The following is a 15,859-nucleotide window of genomic DNA, read 5'->3' as shown; positions in this document are numbered from 1 at the left end:
GTCTGTGAAGAGGAGAGCTTTCGGCCCTGCTTGGGACAGGGGATGCTGACCCCTGGGGTTTTGCGCCCAAGTCCTTGCTTGCATCACTAAAAACTATTTTTGGAGGCACTTTGCCAGGGGACTGTTGGCTTTGTGGGGTTGGTTCAGGGACAGATATCAACGTGCTTGCTTGGTTCAAGAGAGAAGCCCCAAAGCCAAAAAGCTTTCCTGTCAGCCCCTCCTGGGCCTGGTCCTGGGTACCATGGGCTGAAGCTGCAGAGGTTTTTGCAGGAGAAGCTCCCATGCTCTTCCTCTGTTCACCTGGGGAGGACTTTGCTGGAGAATGTTGGGGGGAGCTCCTCAGAGCGTCCAGGGGAGCAGTAGGTTTTGCATGTCCTTGTATTATTGGTTCTCTTTGCTGGGTTGCTTGAGCTTTTCCTTGCGGGTGAGAGGTGGTCGGACCCTCCATCTGCGCACTCCCCAGGGATGTCTCTGCACGACCTTTTACCTGGGACTGGTATGGGGTTTGGGGCTTGTGTGGGGCTGGTGGTTGGGAGTGCGGTTTACTTTGGGCTTGTGATTTCTGTTGGGCTTGGGACTGGTATTGGGCTTTCTGCTGATGATGGCTTTGAGTTTGATCTTGGGATTGACCTTGTGGATGTTGGGGATGATGCTGCTGTTGGGTGTGAGGAAGGGGCTGTGGATGGTGCTGGGACAGAGGGGGCTGCTGAGCAGGTGGCGGTGGCTGTTGGTAATGCTGCGGTGCTGGAGGAGGAGAATGTGACAGCGGGAGCTCATGAAGTGACTGCGACAGAGTTGGAGGTTTCATCTGCTTGGCTGGAGACAGTGACGGAGACAGAGGAGAGTGGAGCTGCTGTTGGCTCTTTGATCTGGTTGCAGTGGTCATGTCCATCCCAAGAGCCCTCTGCATCTGGCAATTCAAGCACAGCCATTCCTTTACCTACAGAGAGAGCAGAAAGAGGTCACTGGTCAGATGTCAGAGGTCATTGTACACAGAGACAATCAATTATGGTCCTGCCAGCCTGACATGTATCAGATAGAGGATTTATCCCTCACGTTTTATGGGCTGATAATACGGAGAATCAATACACTCATTATACAAGTCACTAATCAGTCAGCGCGCAACTGACCAACCTGCTGACGGCTCATTCTGGGAAGGACGCAGCGTCTGTAGTAAGTGGTGAGAAGTGGAATATCTGTCCCTCGGGAGACGGGCGGCGCGGCACACTAATGTCTGAATTATCTTCATTAAAGATGATGCCTGGAATCTGACGGCCTTTTCATTATTATATTCCCAGGACACGCCGCGGCTGAACAAATATGAACTTATAAAACAGTTTATTGGATAATCAGCGCAGATCTTCACCTCAAGACAAGAAATTACGGTAGAAGAAAACCAGAAATGCCAACCAACCAGGATCTGAACCAATCCTAGAGACCATTGGACCCCCACCCTGGTCATGTTATCCCATCCCTCACAGTGTAATAATCCATAGAAGGACCCTATAATATCTCCATCCAGATAGTGTCAGGACTGCAGCGTGCGGTGGCGGCTCAGCGCCATTATTGAACCAGCTCCTGGACCAGAGGTCTCTAAAGCAATGCATGAGTAAAAATGACCACAGCCAAAGAAAACACCAGAAAATACCAAGTGTGAGGCTGCGGTCCTCACTTACACGGAGACATCGTAATAATACAACGTATAGCGCAGGCTGCAGGGAGCAGATCTACATTATATCCTCGCAGAAAAGCAAAATACAATCACTCTGCAACGACAACGGCAAGAGACATCATCAGTAACACGCTCCACATCCTCTATGACCAGCAACAGTCTTCAATATCCAGCACCGGTCCAATATATGCAGCACCGGTCCAATATATCCAATACATCTAGCAACAGTCCAATATATCCAATATATCCAGCAGCATTCAATATATGCAGCACCGGTCCAATATATCCAATACATCCAGCAACATTCCAATATATCCAGCAACAGTCCAATATATCCAATACATCCAGCAACAGTCCAATATATCCAATACATCCAGCAACAGTCCAATATATCCAATACATCCAGCAACAGTCCAATATATCCAGCACCAGTCCAATATATCCAATACATCCAGCAACAGTCCAATATATCCAATACATCCAGCAACAGTCCAATATATCCAGCACCAGTCCAATATATCCAATACATCCAGCAACAGTCCAATATATCCAATACATCCAGCAACAGTCCAATATATCCAATACATCCAGCAACAGTCCAATATATCCAGCACCAGTCCAATATATCCAATACATCCAGCAACAGTCCAATATATCCAATACATCCAGCAACAGTCCAATATATCCAGCACCAGTCCAATATATCCAATACATCCAGCAACAGTCCAATATATCCAATACATCCAGCAACAGTCCAATATATCCAATACATCCAGCAACAGTCCAATATATCCAGCACCAGTCCAATATATCCAATACATCCAGCAACAGTCCAATATATCCAATACATCCAGCAACAGTCCAATATATCCAGCACCAGTCCAATATATCCAATACATCCAGCAACAGTCCAATATATCCAATACATCCAGCAACAGTCCAATATATCCAATACATCCAGCAACAGTCCAATATATCCAGCACCAGTCCAATATATCCAATACATCCAGCAACAGTCCAATATATCCAATACATCCAGCAACAGTCCAATATATCCAATACATCCAGCAACAGTCCAATATATCCAATATATCCAGCACCAGTCCAATATATCCAATACATTCAGCAATAGTCCAATATATCCAATACATCCAGCAACAGTCCAATATATCCAGCAACAGTCCAATATATCCAATACATCCAGCAACATTCCAATATATCCAATACATCCAGCAACAGTCCAATATATCCAATACATCCAGCAACAGTCCAATATATCAAATACATCCAGCAACAGTCCAATATATCCAATACATCCAGCAACAGTCCAATATATCCAATATATCCAGCAGCAGTCCAATATATCCAATATATCCAGCACCGGCCCAATATATCCAATACATCCAGCAAAAGTCTAATATATCCAGCAGCAGTCCAATATATCCAGCAACAGTCCAATATATCCAATATATCCAGCACCGGTCCAATATATCCAATATATCCAGTACCAGTCCAATATATCCAGAATTGGTCCAATATATCCAGAACCGGTCCAATATATCCAATACATCCAGCACCAGTCCAAAATATCAGGGCACCGGTCCAATATATCCAGCACCAGTCCAATATATCCAGCACTGGTCCAATAGATCAAGCACCAATATATTCAGCACCCCCTCCAATAACCAGCGCCTGTCCAATAGAATCAACACTTGTTAATCTCATGTCCCCACTATCACCAGAACTACTCCCCTATACCAAGTACTTCTCCTCCATACCCAGGGCTCTGCTCTATACCCAGGGCTTCTCTATACTCAGGGCTTCTCTCCAATACCCAGGGCTTCTCCTCTATACCCAGGGCTTCTTCTCTATACCCAGGGCTTCTCCTCTATACTCAGGGTTTCTCTCCTATACCCAGGGCTTCTCCCCTATACCCAGGGCTCCTCCCCTATACGCAGGGCTTCTTCTCTATACCCAGGGCTTCTCTCATATACCCAGGGCTTCTCCCCTATACCCAGGGCTTCTCCCCTATACCCAGGGCTTCTCCCCTATACCCAGGGCTTCTCCCCTATACCCAGGGTTTCTCCTCTATATCCAGGGCTTCTCTATATCCAGGGCTTCTCCTCTATATCCTGGGATTCTCCTCTATATCCTAGGTTCCTCCTCTATACCCATGGCTTCTCCCCTATAACCAGGGATTCTCCCCTATACCCAGGGCTTCTCCTCTATAACCAGGGTTTCTCCTCTACATTATGGGGTTCTTCTCTATATCCAGGGCTTCCCCTCTATACCCAGGGCTTCTCCCCTATACCCAGGGCTTCTCTACTATACCCAGAACTTTTCCTCTATAGCCATAGCTTCTCCTCTAAATCCATGGCTTCTCCTCTATACCTAGGGCTTCTACCCTACACCCAGGGCTTCTCCCTTATACCCAGGGCTTATCCTCTATACCAGGGGTTCTCCTCTATACCCAGGACTTCTCCCCTATAACAAGGGCTTTTCCCCTATAACCAGGGCTTCTCCCCTATACCCAGAGCTTCACCCCTATACCCAGGGCTTCTACTCTATAACCAGGGCTTCTCCGCTATACCCAGGGCTTCTCCCCTATACCCAGGGTTTTTCCCCTATAACCAAGGCTTCTCCCCTATACCCAAGAGTTCTCCCCTATACCCAGGGCTTCTCCTCTATACCCAAGACTTCTCCTCTAATCCCAGGGCTTCTCCTCTATGCAGGGCTTCTCCCCTATACCAAGGGCTTCTCCTCTATACCAGGGCTTCTCCTCTATACCCAGGGCTTCTCCCCTATACCCAGGGTTGCTCCTCTATAATCAGGGCTTCTCCTCTATACTCAGGGCTTTTCCTCTATAACCAGGGCTTCTCCTCTATACTCAGGGCTTCTCCTCTATAACCAGGGCTTCTCCCCTATACAAAGGGTGTCTCCTCTATAATCAGGGTTTCTCCTCTATAGCCTGTGTTTCTCCTCTATACCCAGGGCTTCTCTATAACCAGGGCTTCTTCTCTACACCCAGGGCTTCTTCTCTAAACCAAGGGCTTCTACCCTACACCCAGGGCTTCTCCCCTATACTCAGGGCTTCTCCTCTATACTTATAGTAATTTCCACTATAATTAGGGCTTCTCCCCTTAACCCAGGGCTTCTCCCCTATGCCCAGGGCTTCTCCTCTATACCCAGGGCTTCTCCCCTATACCTAGGGCTTCTCCTCTATACCCACGGCTTCTACTCTATACCCAGGGCTTCTCGCCTAAACTCAGGGCTTCTCCCCTATACCCAGGGCTTCTCCCCTATACCCAGGGCTTCTCAACTATACCCAGGGTTTCTCCACTATACCCAGGGCTTTTCCAATGTACTCAGGGCTTCTCCCCTATACCAAGGGCTTCTCCTCTATACCCAGGGCTTCTCTCCTATACTCAGGGCTTCTCCCCTATACCAAGGACTTCTCATCTATACCCAGGGTTTCTCCCCTATACCCAGGCCTTCTCCTCTATACCCAGGGCTTCTCCCCTATACCCAGGGCTCCTCCACTATACCCAGGGCTTCTCCCCTATACCCAGGGCTTCTCCCCTATACCCAGGGCTCCTCCACTATACCCAGGGCTTCTCCCCTATACCCAGGTCTTCTCCCCTATACCCAGTGCTTCTCCCCTATACTCAGGGCTTCTCCTTTATAACCAGGGCTTCTCCTCTATACACAGGGCTTCTCCTCTATATCCCGGGGTTCTCCTCTATATCCTGGGATTCTCCTCTATATCCAGGGCTTCTCCTCTACACCCAGGGCTTCTCCTCTATACCCAGGGCTTCTCCCCTATACCTAGGGCTCCTCCACTATACCCAGGGCTTCTCCCCTATAACCAGGGCTTCTCCCCTATACCCAGGGCTCCTCCCCTATACCCAGGGCTCCTCCACTATACCCAGGGCTTCTCCCCTATACCCAGGGCTTCTCCTCTATACCCAGGGCTTCTCCCCTATACCCAGGCCTTCTCCACTGTACCCAGGGCTTCTCCTCTATACACAGCGCTTCTCCCCTATACCCAGGGCTCCTCCACTATACCCAGGGCTTCTCCCCTATACCCAGGGCTTCTCCCCCATACTCAGGGCTTCCCCTTTATAACCAGGGCTTCTCCTCTATACACAGGGCTTCTCCTCTATATCCCGGGGTTCTCCTCTATATCCTGGGATTCTCCTCTATATCCAGGGCTTCTCCTCTACACCCAGAGCTTCTCCTCTAAAACAAGGGCTTCTCCACTATACGCTTCTAATCTATACCCAGGGCTTCTCCCCTATAACCAGAGCTTCTCCCCTATACCCAGTGCTTCTACCTTATACTCAGGGCTTCTCCTTTATAACCAGGGCTTCTCCTCTATACACAGGGCTTCTCCTCTATATCCCGGGGTTCTCCTCTATATCCTGGGATTCTCCTCTATATCCAGGGCTTCTCCTCTACACCCAGGGCTTCTCCCATATACCCAGGGCTTCTCCTGTAAAACCAGGGCTTCTCCACTATACGCTCCTCCACTATACCCAGGGCTTCTCCTCTATATCCTAGGTTTCTCCTCTATACCCAGGGCTTCTCCCCTATAACCACAGCTTCCCTCCTATACCCAGGGCTTCTCCTCTATAGTCAGGGTTTCTCCTCTATATCCAGGGCTTCTCTATAACCAGGGCTTCCCCACTATACCCAGAACTTCTCCTCTATACCCAGGGCTTCTCCTCTATACCCTGGGCTTCTACATACCTAGGGCTTCTACCCTACACCCAGGGCTTTTCCCCAATACCCAGAACTTCTCCTCTATAACCAGGGCTTCTCCCCTATACCCAGGGCTCCTCCACTAAACCCAGGGCTTCTCCTCTATACCCAGGGCTTCTCCCCTATACCCAGGGCATCTCCCCTATACCCAGGGCTTCTCTCCTATATCCAGTGTTTTTCCTCCATACCCAGGGCTTCTCCTCTATAACCAGGGCTTCTCTTCTATAACCAGGGCTTCTCATCTATACCCAGTGCTTCTCCTCTATATTCTGGGCTTCTCCCCTATAACCAGGGCTTCTCTCATATACCCAAGGCTTCTCTATAACCAGGGTTTCTCCTCTATATCCTGGGGGGTTTCTCCTCTATATCCAGGGCTTCTCATCTATACCCAGGGCTTCTCCCCTATACCCAGGGCTTCTCCTCTATAACCGGGGCTTCTCCACTATGCCCAGGACTTCTCTATACCCAGGACTTCTCTATACCCATGGCTTCTCCTCTATACCTAGAGCTTTTACCCTATAACCAGGGCTTCACCCCTATACCCAGGGCTTATCCTCTATAACTAGGGCTTCTCCTCTATACCCAGTGCTTCTCCTCTATACACAGGGCTTTTCCCCTATAACCAGGGCTTCTCCCCTTTACTCAGGGCATCTCCCCTATGCCCCGGGCTTCTCCTCTATACCCAGGGCTTCTCCCCTATGCCCAGGGCTTCTCCCCTATACCCAGGGCTTCTCCTCTATACCCAGGGCATCTCCTCTATACCCAGGGCTTCTCCCCTATACTCAGGGCTTCTCCGCTATACCCAAAGTTTCTCCTCTATACCCAGTGCTTCTCCTCTTCTCTATAACCAGAGCTTCTCCTCTATACCCAGGGCATCTCCTCTATAACCAGGGCTTCTCCCCTAACCAGGGCTTCTCCCTATACCCAGGGCTTCTAGCCTATAATCAGGGGTTTCCCCTATACCCAGGGCTCATCCCCTATACCCAGGGCTTCTCTATACCCATAACTTCTCTATACCCAGGACTACTCCTCTATACCCAGGGCTTCTTCTCTAAACCTAGGGCTTCTACCCTATACCCAGGACTTCTCCCCTATACCCAGGGCTCCTCCACTATACCCAGGGCTTCTCCTCTATACCCAGGCTTCTCCCCTATACCCAGGGCATCTACCCTATACCCAAGGCTTCTCACCTATAACCAGGGTTTCTCCTCTGTATCCTGGGTTTATCCTCTATATCCAGGGCTTCTCCACTATACCCAGGGTTGCGCCTCTATACCCAGGGCTTCTCCCCTATACCCAGAGCTTCTCCACTATACCCAGGGCTTCTCCCCTATAACAAGGGCTTTTCCCCTATAACCAGGGCTTCTCCCCTATACCCAGAGCTTCACCCCTATACCCAGGGCTTCTACTCTATAACCAGGGCTTCTCCGCTATACCCAGGGCTTCTCCCCTATACCCAGGGTTTCTCCCCTATAACCAGGGCTTCTCCCCTATAACCAGGGCTTCTCCCCTATACCCAGGACTTCTCCCCTATACCCAGGGCTTCTCCTCTATACCCAAGACTTCTCCTCTAATCCCAGGGCTTCTCCTCTATATGCAGGGCTTCTCCCCTATACCAAGGGTTTCTCCTCTATACCAGGGCTTCTCCTCTATACCCAGGGCTTCTCCCCTATACCCAGGGTTGCTCCTCTATACTCAGGGCTTCTCCTCTATACTCAGGGCTTTTCCTCTATAACCAGGGCTTCTCCTCTATACCCAGGGCTTCTCCTCTATAACCAGGGCTTCTCCCCTATACACAGGGTGTCTCCTCTATAATCAGGGTTTCTCCTCTATAGCCTGTGTTTCTCCTCTATACCCAGGGCTTCTCTATAACCAGGGCTTCTCCTCTACACCCAGGGCTTCTTCTCTAAACCAAGGGCTTTTACCCTACACCCAGGGCTTCTCCCCTATACTCAGGGCTTCTCCTCTATACCCAGAGCTTTTCCACTATAATTAGGGCTTCTCCCCTTTACCCAGGGCTTCTCCCCTATGCCCAGGGCTTCTCCTCTATACCCAGGGCTTCTTCCCTATACCCAGGGCTTCTCCTCTATACCCACGGATTCTCCCCTATACCCAGGGCTTCTCCACTATACCCAGGGTTTCTCCACTATACCCAGGGCTTTTCCAATGTACTCAGGGCTTCTCCCCTATACCAAGGGCTTCTCCTCTATACCCAGGGCTTCTCTCCTATACCCAGGGCTTCTCCCCTATACCAAGGACTTCTCATCTATACCCAGGGTTTCTCCCCTATACCAAGGACTTCTCATCTATACCCAGGGATTCTCCCCTATACCCAGGGCTTCTCCTCTATACCCAGGGCTTCTCCCCTATACCCAGGCCTTCTCCACTATACCCAGGGCTTCTCCTCTATACATAGCGCTTCTCCCCTATACCCAGGGCTCCTCCACTATACCCAGGGCTTCTCCCCTAAAACCAGGGCTTCTCCACTATACGCTTCTAAACTTTACCCAGGGCTTCTTCCCTTTAACCAGAGCTTCTCCCCTATACCCAGTGCTTCTCCCTTATACTCAGGGCTTCTCCTTTATAACCAGGGCTTCTCCTCTATACACAGGGCTTCTCCTCTATATCCCGGGGTTCTCCTCTATATCCTGGGATTCTCCTCTATATCCAGGGCTTCTCCTCTACACCCAGGGCTTCTCCCCTATACCCAGGCTTCTCCTGTAAAACCAGGGCTTCTCCACTATACGCTTCTCCACTATACCCAGGGCTTCTCCTCTATATCCTAGGTTTCTCCTCTATACCCAGGGCTTCTCCCCTATAACCACAGCTTCTCTCCTATACCCAGGGCTTCTCCTCTATAGTCAGGGTTTCTCCTCTATATCCTGGGATTCTCCTCTATATCCAGGGCTCCTCTATACCCAGTGCTTCTCCCCTATACCAAGGGCTTCTCTATAACCAGGGCTTCTCCCCAATACCCAGAACTTCTCCTCTATAACCAGGGCTTCTTCCCTATACCCAGGGCTCCTCAACTAAAACCAGGGCTTCTCCTCTATACCCAGGGCTTCTCCCCTATACCCAGGGCATCTCCCCTATACCCAGGGCTTCTCTCCTATATCCAGGGTTTTTCCTCCATACCCAGGGCTTCTACTCTATAACCAGGGCTTCTCTTCTATAACCAGGGCTTCTCATCTATACCCAGGGCTTCTCCTCTATATTCTGGGGTTCTCTTCTATATCCTAGGTTTCTCCCCTATAACCAGGGCTTCTCCCCTATAACCAGGGCTTCTTCCCTATACCCGAGGCTTCTCTATAACCAGGGTTTCTCCTCTATATCCTGGGTTTCTCCTCTATATCCAGGGCTTCTCATCTATACCCAGGGCTTCTCCCCTATAACCAGGGCTTCTCCACTATGCTCAGAACTTCTCTATACCCAGGACTTCTCTATACCCATGGCTTCTCCTCTATACCTAGAGCTTTTACCCTATAACCAGGGCTTCACCCCTATACCCAGGGCTTATCCTCTATAACTAGGGCTTCTCCTCTATACCCAGGGCTTCTCCTCTATACACAGGGCTTCTCCCCTCTACTCAGGGCATCTCCCCTATGCCCCGGGCTTCTCCTCTATACCCAGGGCTTCTCCCCTATGCCCAGGGCTTCTCCTCTATACCAAGGGCATCTCCTCTATACCCAGGGCTTCTCCCCTATACCCTGGGCTTCTCCTCTATACCAAAGGCATCTCCTCTATACCCAGGGCTTCTCCCCTATACTCAGGGCTTCTCCGCTATACCCAAGGTTTCTCCTCTATACCCAGTGCTTCTCCTCTATACTCAGGGCTTCTCTATAACCAGAGCTTCTCCTCTATACCCAGGGCTTCTCCTCTATAACCAGGGCTTCTCCCCTATAACCAGGGCTTCTCCCTATACCCAGGGCTTCTAGCCTATAATCAGGGGTTTCCCCTATACCCAGGGCTCATCCCCTATACCCAGGGCTTCTCTATACCCAGAACTTCTCTATACCCAGGACTACTCCTCTATACCCAGGGCTTCTTCTCTAAACCCAGGGCTTCTACACTATACCCAGGACTTCTCCCCTATACCCAGGGCTCCTCCACTATACCCAGGGCTTCTCCTCTATACCCAGGGCTTCTCCCCTATACCCAGGGCATCTACCCTATACCCAAGGCTTCTCAACTATAACCAGGGTTTCTCCTCTATATCCTGGGTTTATCCTTTATATCCAGGGCTTCTCCACTATACCCAGGGCTTCTCCTCTATACCCAGGGTTTCTCCCCTAAACCCAGGGCTTCTCCCCTATACCCAGAGCTTCTCCCCTATACTCAGGGCTTCTCCCCTATACCCAGGTCTTCTCCCCTATACCCAGGGTTTCTCCTCTATACCCAGGGTTTCTCCTCTATACTCAGGGCTTCTCCTCTATAACTATAACCAGGGCTTCTCTATACCCAGGGCTTCTCCCCTATAACCAGGGCTCCTCCCCTATACCCAGGGCTTCTCCTCTATACCCAGGGCTTCTCCCCTATACCCAGGGTTTCTCCCCTATACCCAGGGCTTCTCCTCTATACCCAGGGCTTCTCCTCTATACACAGGGCTTCTCCCCTCTACTCAGGGCATCTCCCCTATGCCCCGGGCTTCTCCTCTATACCCAGGGCTTCTCCCCTATACCTCTATACCCAGGTTTTCTTCCTATACCCAGGGTTCATCCCCTATACCCAGGGCTTCTCTATACCCAGAACTTCTCTATACCCAGGACTACTCCTCTATACCCAGGGCTTCTCCTCTAAACCTAGGGCTTCTCCCCTATACCCAGGACTCCTCCCCTATACCCAGTGCTCCTCCACTATACCCAGGGCTTCTCCTCTATACCCAGGGCTTCTCCCCTATACCCAGGGTATCTACCCTATACCCAAGGCTTCTCTCCTATATCGTGGGTTTTTCCTCTATACCCAGGGCTTCTCTATACCCAGAACTTCTCTATACCCAGGACTACTCCTCTATACTCAGGGCTTCTCCTCTAAACCTAGGGCTTCTACCCTATACCCAGGACTTCTCCCCTATACCCAGGGCTCCTCCACTATACCCAGGGCTTCTCCTCTATACCCAGGGCTTCTCCCCTATACCCAGGGCATCTACCCTATACCCAAGGCTTCTCTCCTATAACCAGGGTTTCTCCTCTATATCCTGGGTTTATCCTCTATATCCAGGGTTTCTCCACTATACCCAGGGCTTCTCCCCTATACCCAGGGCTTCTCCTCTATACCCAGGGCTTCTCCCCTAAACCCAGGGCTTCTCCCCTATACCCAGGGCTTCTTCCCTAAACCCAGGGCTTCTCCCCTATCCCCAGGGCTTCTCCCCTATACCCAGGTCTTCTCCCCTATACCCAGGGGTTCTCCTCTATACCCAGGGTTTCTCCTCTATACTCAGGGCTTCTCCTCTATAAAAAGGGCTTCTCTATACTCAGGGCTTCTCCCCTATAACCAGGGCTCCTCCCCTATTCCCAGGGCTTCTCCTCTATACCCAGGGCTTCTCCCCTAAACCCAGGGCTTCTCCCCTATACCCAGGGCTTCTCCCCTATACCCAGAGCTTCTCCCCTATACCCAGGGCTTCTCCTCTATACCCAGGGCTTCTCCCCTATACCCAGGATTTCTCCTCTATACCCAGGGCTTCTCCTCTATACTCAGGGTTTCTCTTCTATAACCAGGGTTTCTCCTCTATACCCAGGGCTTCTCCTCTATACTCAGGGCTTCTCCTCTATACCCAGGACTTCTCCTCTTGACCCAGGGTTTCTCCTCTATAACCAGGGCTTCTCCACTATAACCAGGGCTTCTCCTCTATACCCAGGGCTTCTCCCCTATACCCAGGCCTTAATCATCAGTAATTATTATTGGGACGGATTTGACTGATTAGACTGGCAGGTAAGTGACACACAGTGGGATCTCAGCCCATGAATAGGAGGGCCTGGGGCCCCCTTGAGTGAATAGGTCATTGTTTCTTATCTGTACAGGACACTTTCCTCGGCCATTTATCCTGTGAATCTACTGAACGTGTGCAGCACAATGTTGCCGCACGTTACCAGACAAAGAAAATTGTTCTTATTACCGGCCGGCAATCTGCCACTCGCTGCTATCGACAATAAAGCTCCATTACATGACAAAGAAGCCATCACATAACAAACAGCTGTCATCTACTAACCATCCAAAAGGCCGCCGATCCCCAGTACCAGCAAATGGATCAACACGAAACTTTCCTCAACTTACTTCACTCTGTCTCCTATAGATGATTGGACACAAGGCTTAGCACCATTTTATTGTATTCAAGATAAACTGGATGTGCATGATTGGATGCTTGGTGTACAGTCCTCTGGGGTTTAATTCATTCCACATAGAGAGGTTTTCTGTTATTTAACCTCAAAAACTACAGATTGTAAGCTCCTATGGTCATGACTCCTCCGACACCTTTTGTATCTCCTTTTATAGATTGTAAGCTCCTATCATCAGGACCCTTACTCTCCCCCCGCCCCCCCCCTGCCCCACCTCGTGTATCTCCTTTTATTCCTTATGAATTGTAAACTCCTATGGACCCTAGAGTAAAATTTCCTTACTGGAGGACCAGTCAGTGGAGCGCAGTATTAAGCCCCAAGGTCTGTCACATGGACAGTTGTTGTGTTTGTTGATTTCCTGCACCTCATCCAATAACTCCAGGATCCAGGTCCAGATTCTTAGCTCCGGATTCCCCTCCTTCCTCGATTATTTCTATATTCATTCTGGATTGTTCTCTCACTCTGGGGAATTGTAAGGACGTTTGTTGTTTATGGAGATTCTTGATTCTGAACACAAAGATATTAATTCATGAAAGCAGAAAAGTTCTTCATACACAAGTCCATGGGACATGCAGTCAGCAGGAGATGGGGGTCATCGCTCTTTGGCTTGGCAGATTGGCATCTGTCCAGCTACATTACCCAAAGATCAGGAGGCAAAAAAACACAAAGATATTGAGTGTGAACGACACAGAAATAAAAATGTAGAATAAGTTCCAGGTTATCACCATATAGAGCCATGTCCAATATGGAAGTTGGGAGCCGGGCGGGTGGATTCCTGCATGGTGGCTAGTGATGCTGGAGAGAGATGGTCCAGATGTGACGTACAGCATATGAATGCCCCCCCCCCCCCCCCGCAGAATACAGGAACAGTCAGGGGCTCCCAGGTAAAATGATAGACGACTGTCGTGTGTGGAGTGATGTGAGGAGTGTCAGGAATCAGCGGACACGACCAGTGTGGGCGCCATACTATGAACAGTCAAGGCATCGTCCACGTGTCCCCACGTCACAGCCCACTTTCTTGTATCTGGATACTAATATTACCATATGGGTGACAGCCCCCACTGACCAGCAATGACAGTAAAGGGTTAATTCTTCAGAAGGTCTGGAGGCCACCACACATTGTAATCAGGCTCTGCGGATGTTGTTCCGGATAGGTACTTCTATAGAACGCTCAGGGTTGGGTGTCGGTGTCTAAATGACTCTCCACGGGGGGAAGACTTAAGGCGATGGTCGCGGGAGGTCCACGTGGGGAAGACTTCAGGCGATGGTCGCGGGAGGTCCACGGGGGGAAGACTTCAGGCAATAGTCGCGGGAAGTCCACAGGGGGAAGACTTCAGGCAATGGTCGCGAGAGGTCCACGGGGGGAAGACTTCAGGCGATAGTCGCGGGAAGTCCACAGGGGGAAGACTTCAGGCAATGGTCGCGAGAAGTCCACGGGGGGAAGACTTCAGGCGATAGTTGCGGGAAGTCCACGGAGGGAAGACTTCAGGCAATGGTCGCGAGAGGTCCACGGGGGGAAGACTTCAGGTGATGGTTGTGGGAGGACACATGGAGACAACGCTCAGGTGCCACTTCTTTGGCTGTATGTCAGTGTCGCACAGTAGAAGTCTTCTGGGGTAGGAGCTAATCTCACACAGATCTCTAGCCATTACTAATGAGCTTCAAAAGACAGAAACAGCTCTGTCCATCAATGAGCCTCCGGCCGAGGTCTGGACACCGTGACATATGAATGGCAGTTCTCCACCTTCCCGGAGAAGACTATTAGCAATGTTGGTCAGATATCTAGAAGCTGTTGACTCCTGAAGTCCCATCCACTTCTATGCAGCTGTCTAACAGTTATATGCGTCGTGAGGAAAGTTGGGTAACATCCAATATGGCCGCCCCTTGACAGAATGATATAAAATGTAACTCAGAGAAGACAAGGCCGCAATGGCCAGAATAAAGCTTTATTTCTTTAAAATTTAAAATTAAAGCAAAGCTTTGATTGGTTGCTGTGGGGCGATATTCTGATTGGTTGCTGTGGGGCGATATTCTGATTGGTTGCTGTGGGGCGATGTTCTGATTGGTTGCTGTGGGGCGATGTTCTGATTGGTTGCTGTGGGGCGATGTTCTGATTGGTTGCTGTGGGGCGATGTTCTAATTGGTTGCTGTGGGGCGATATTCTGATTGGTTGCTGTGGGGCGATGTTCTGATTGGTTGCTGTGGGGCGATATTCTGATTTGTTGCTGTGGGGCGATGCTCTGATTGGTTGCTGTGGGGCGATGTTCTGATTGGTTGCTGTGGGGCGATGTTCTGATTAGTTGATGTGGGGCGATATTCTGATTGGTTGCTGTGGGGCGATGTTTGGATTGGTTGCTGTGGGGCGATGTTCTGATTTGTTGCTGTGGGGCGATGTTCTGATTGGTTGCTGTGGGGCGATGTTCTGATTGGTTGCTGTGGGGCGATGTTCTGATTGGTTGATGTGGGGCGATATTCTGATTGGTTGCTGTGGGGCGATGTTCGGATTTGTCCTAAGTCTCCACGACGCAGAATCCACCAGTTATTCGGCATGTGTTACCATAACCCCATGCTTACGTTCATCACGCTGCTCATCCGCTCTCCTCCTTGCATCGACAGTCTTTGGTTGTCAATCATATTTATGTAATGGTCAGGTGGTTGGACGTTGTTGCTATGATTTGTAGACATCTTGGACATGGCCCCCGAGTTGCCAGTAGCGGGTCCACATTAAGTGCTTCTCTGCGGGGATGAGGCTGGAGATAATGTTTCAGAGCGGCGGAGAAGTCCCACTGTACAATGGACCTGCACCACACAGGTCTAAGAGATCCTTCAAGGTTCACACGTCCCCTGGCGGCTCTCGCCCCTCTACACTGGCTCATTATGGGCCCCCTCCTGATAAAGGTTGGTCAGAGTGTAGAGTGAGAGAAGCACAGGTAACAAAACTACTGAGGACACAGGTCAGGGAAGGACGAGCTGAATACAATCACTGCACAGACAATATCATCACCGTTTCGTCACCACAAACTCTGCGCCCTACTGTGTGGGGGGTGACCAGGAAACATTGCGCTAATCTCCTCACTGACGGAAGCTTCACCAC

The 15,859-nt window shown here is 50.2% G+C and overlaps 1 protein-coding gene across 1 annotated transcript in view; it reads right to left on the bottom strand.

Annotated features, from left to right (window-relative positions):
- BSN (bassoon presynaptic cytomatrix protein) overlaps positions 1-15,859 on the bottom strand; it is a 145,087-nt gene that overhangs the window by 101,567 nt on the left and 27,661 nt on the right. The window contains exon 3 of the mRNA XM_075832538.1: positions 1-940. This exon is cut by the window's left edge and continues 173 nt beyond it. Coding sequence (XP_075688653.1) covers positions 1-940 — 940 coding nt within the window. The remainder of the gene's footprint in view (positions 941-15,859) is intronic.

Source organism: Rhinoderma darwinii, chromosome 7 (genome assembly GCF_050947455.1).
Source record: "Rhinoderma darwinii isolate aRhiDar2 chromosome 7, aRhiDar2.hap1, whole genome shotgun sequence".
Classification (NCBI taxonomy): domain Eukaryota; kingdom Metazoa; phylum Chordata; class Amphibia; order Anura; family Rhinodermatidae; genus Rhinoderma; species Rhinoderma darwinii.
The sequence above is the reverse complement of the archived record's forward strand: the minus strand, read 5'-3'. Positions and strand labels throughout refer to the sequence as shown.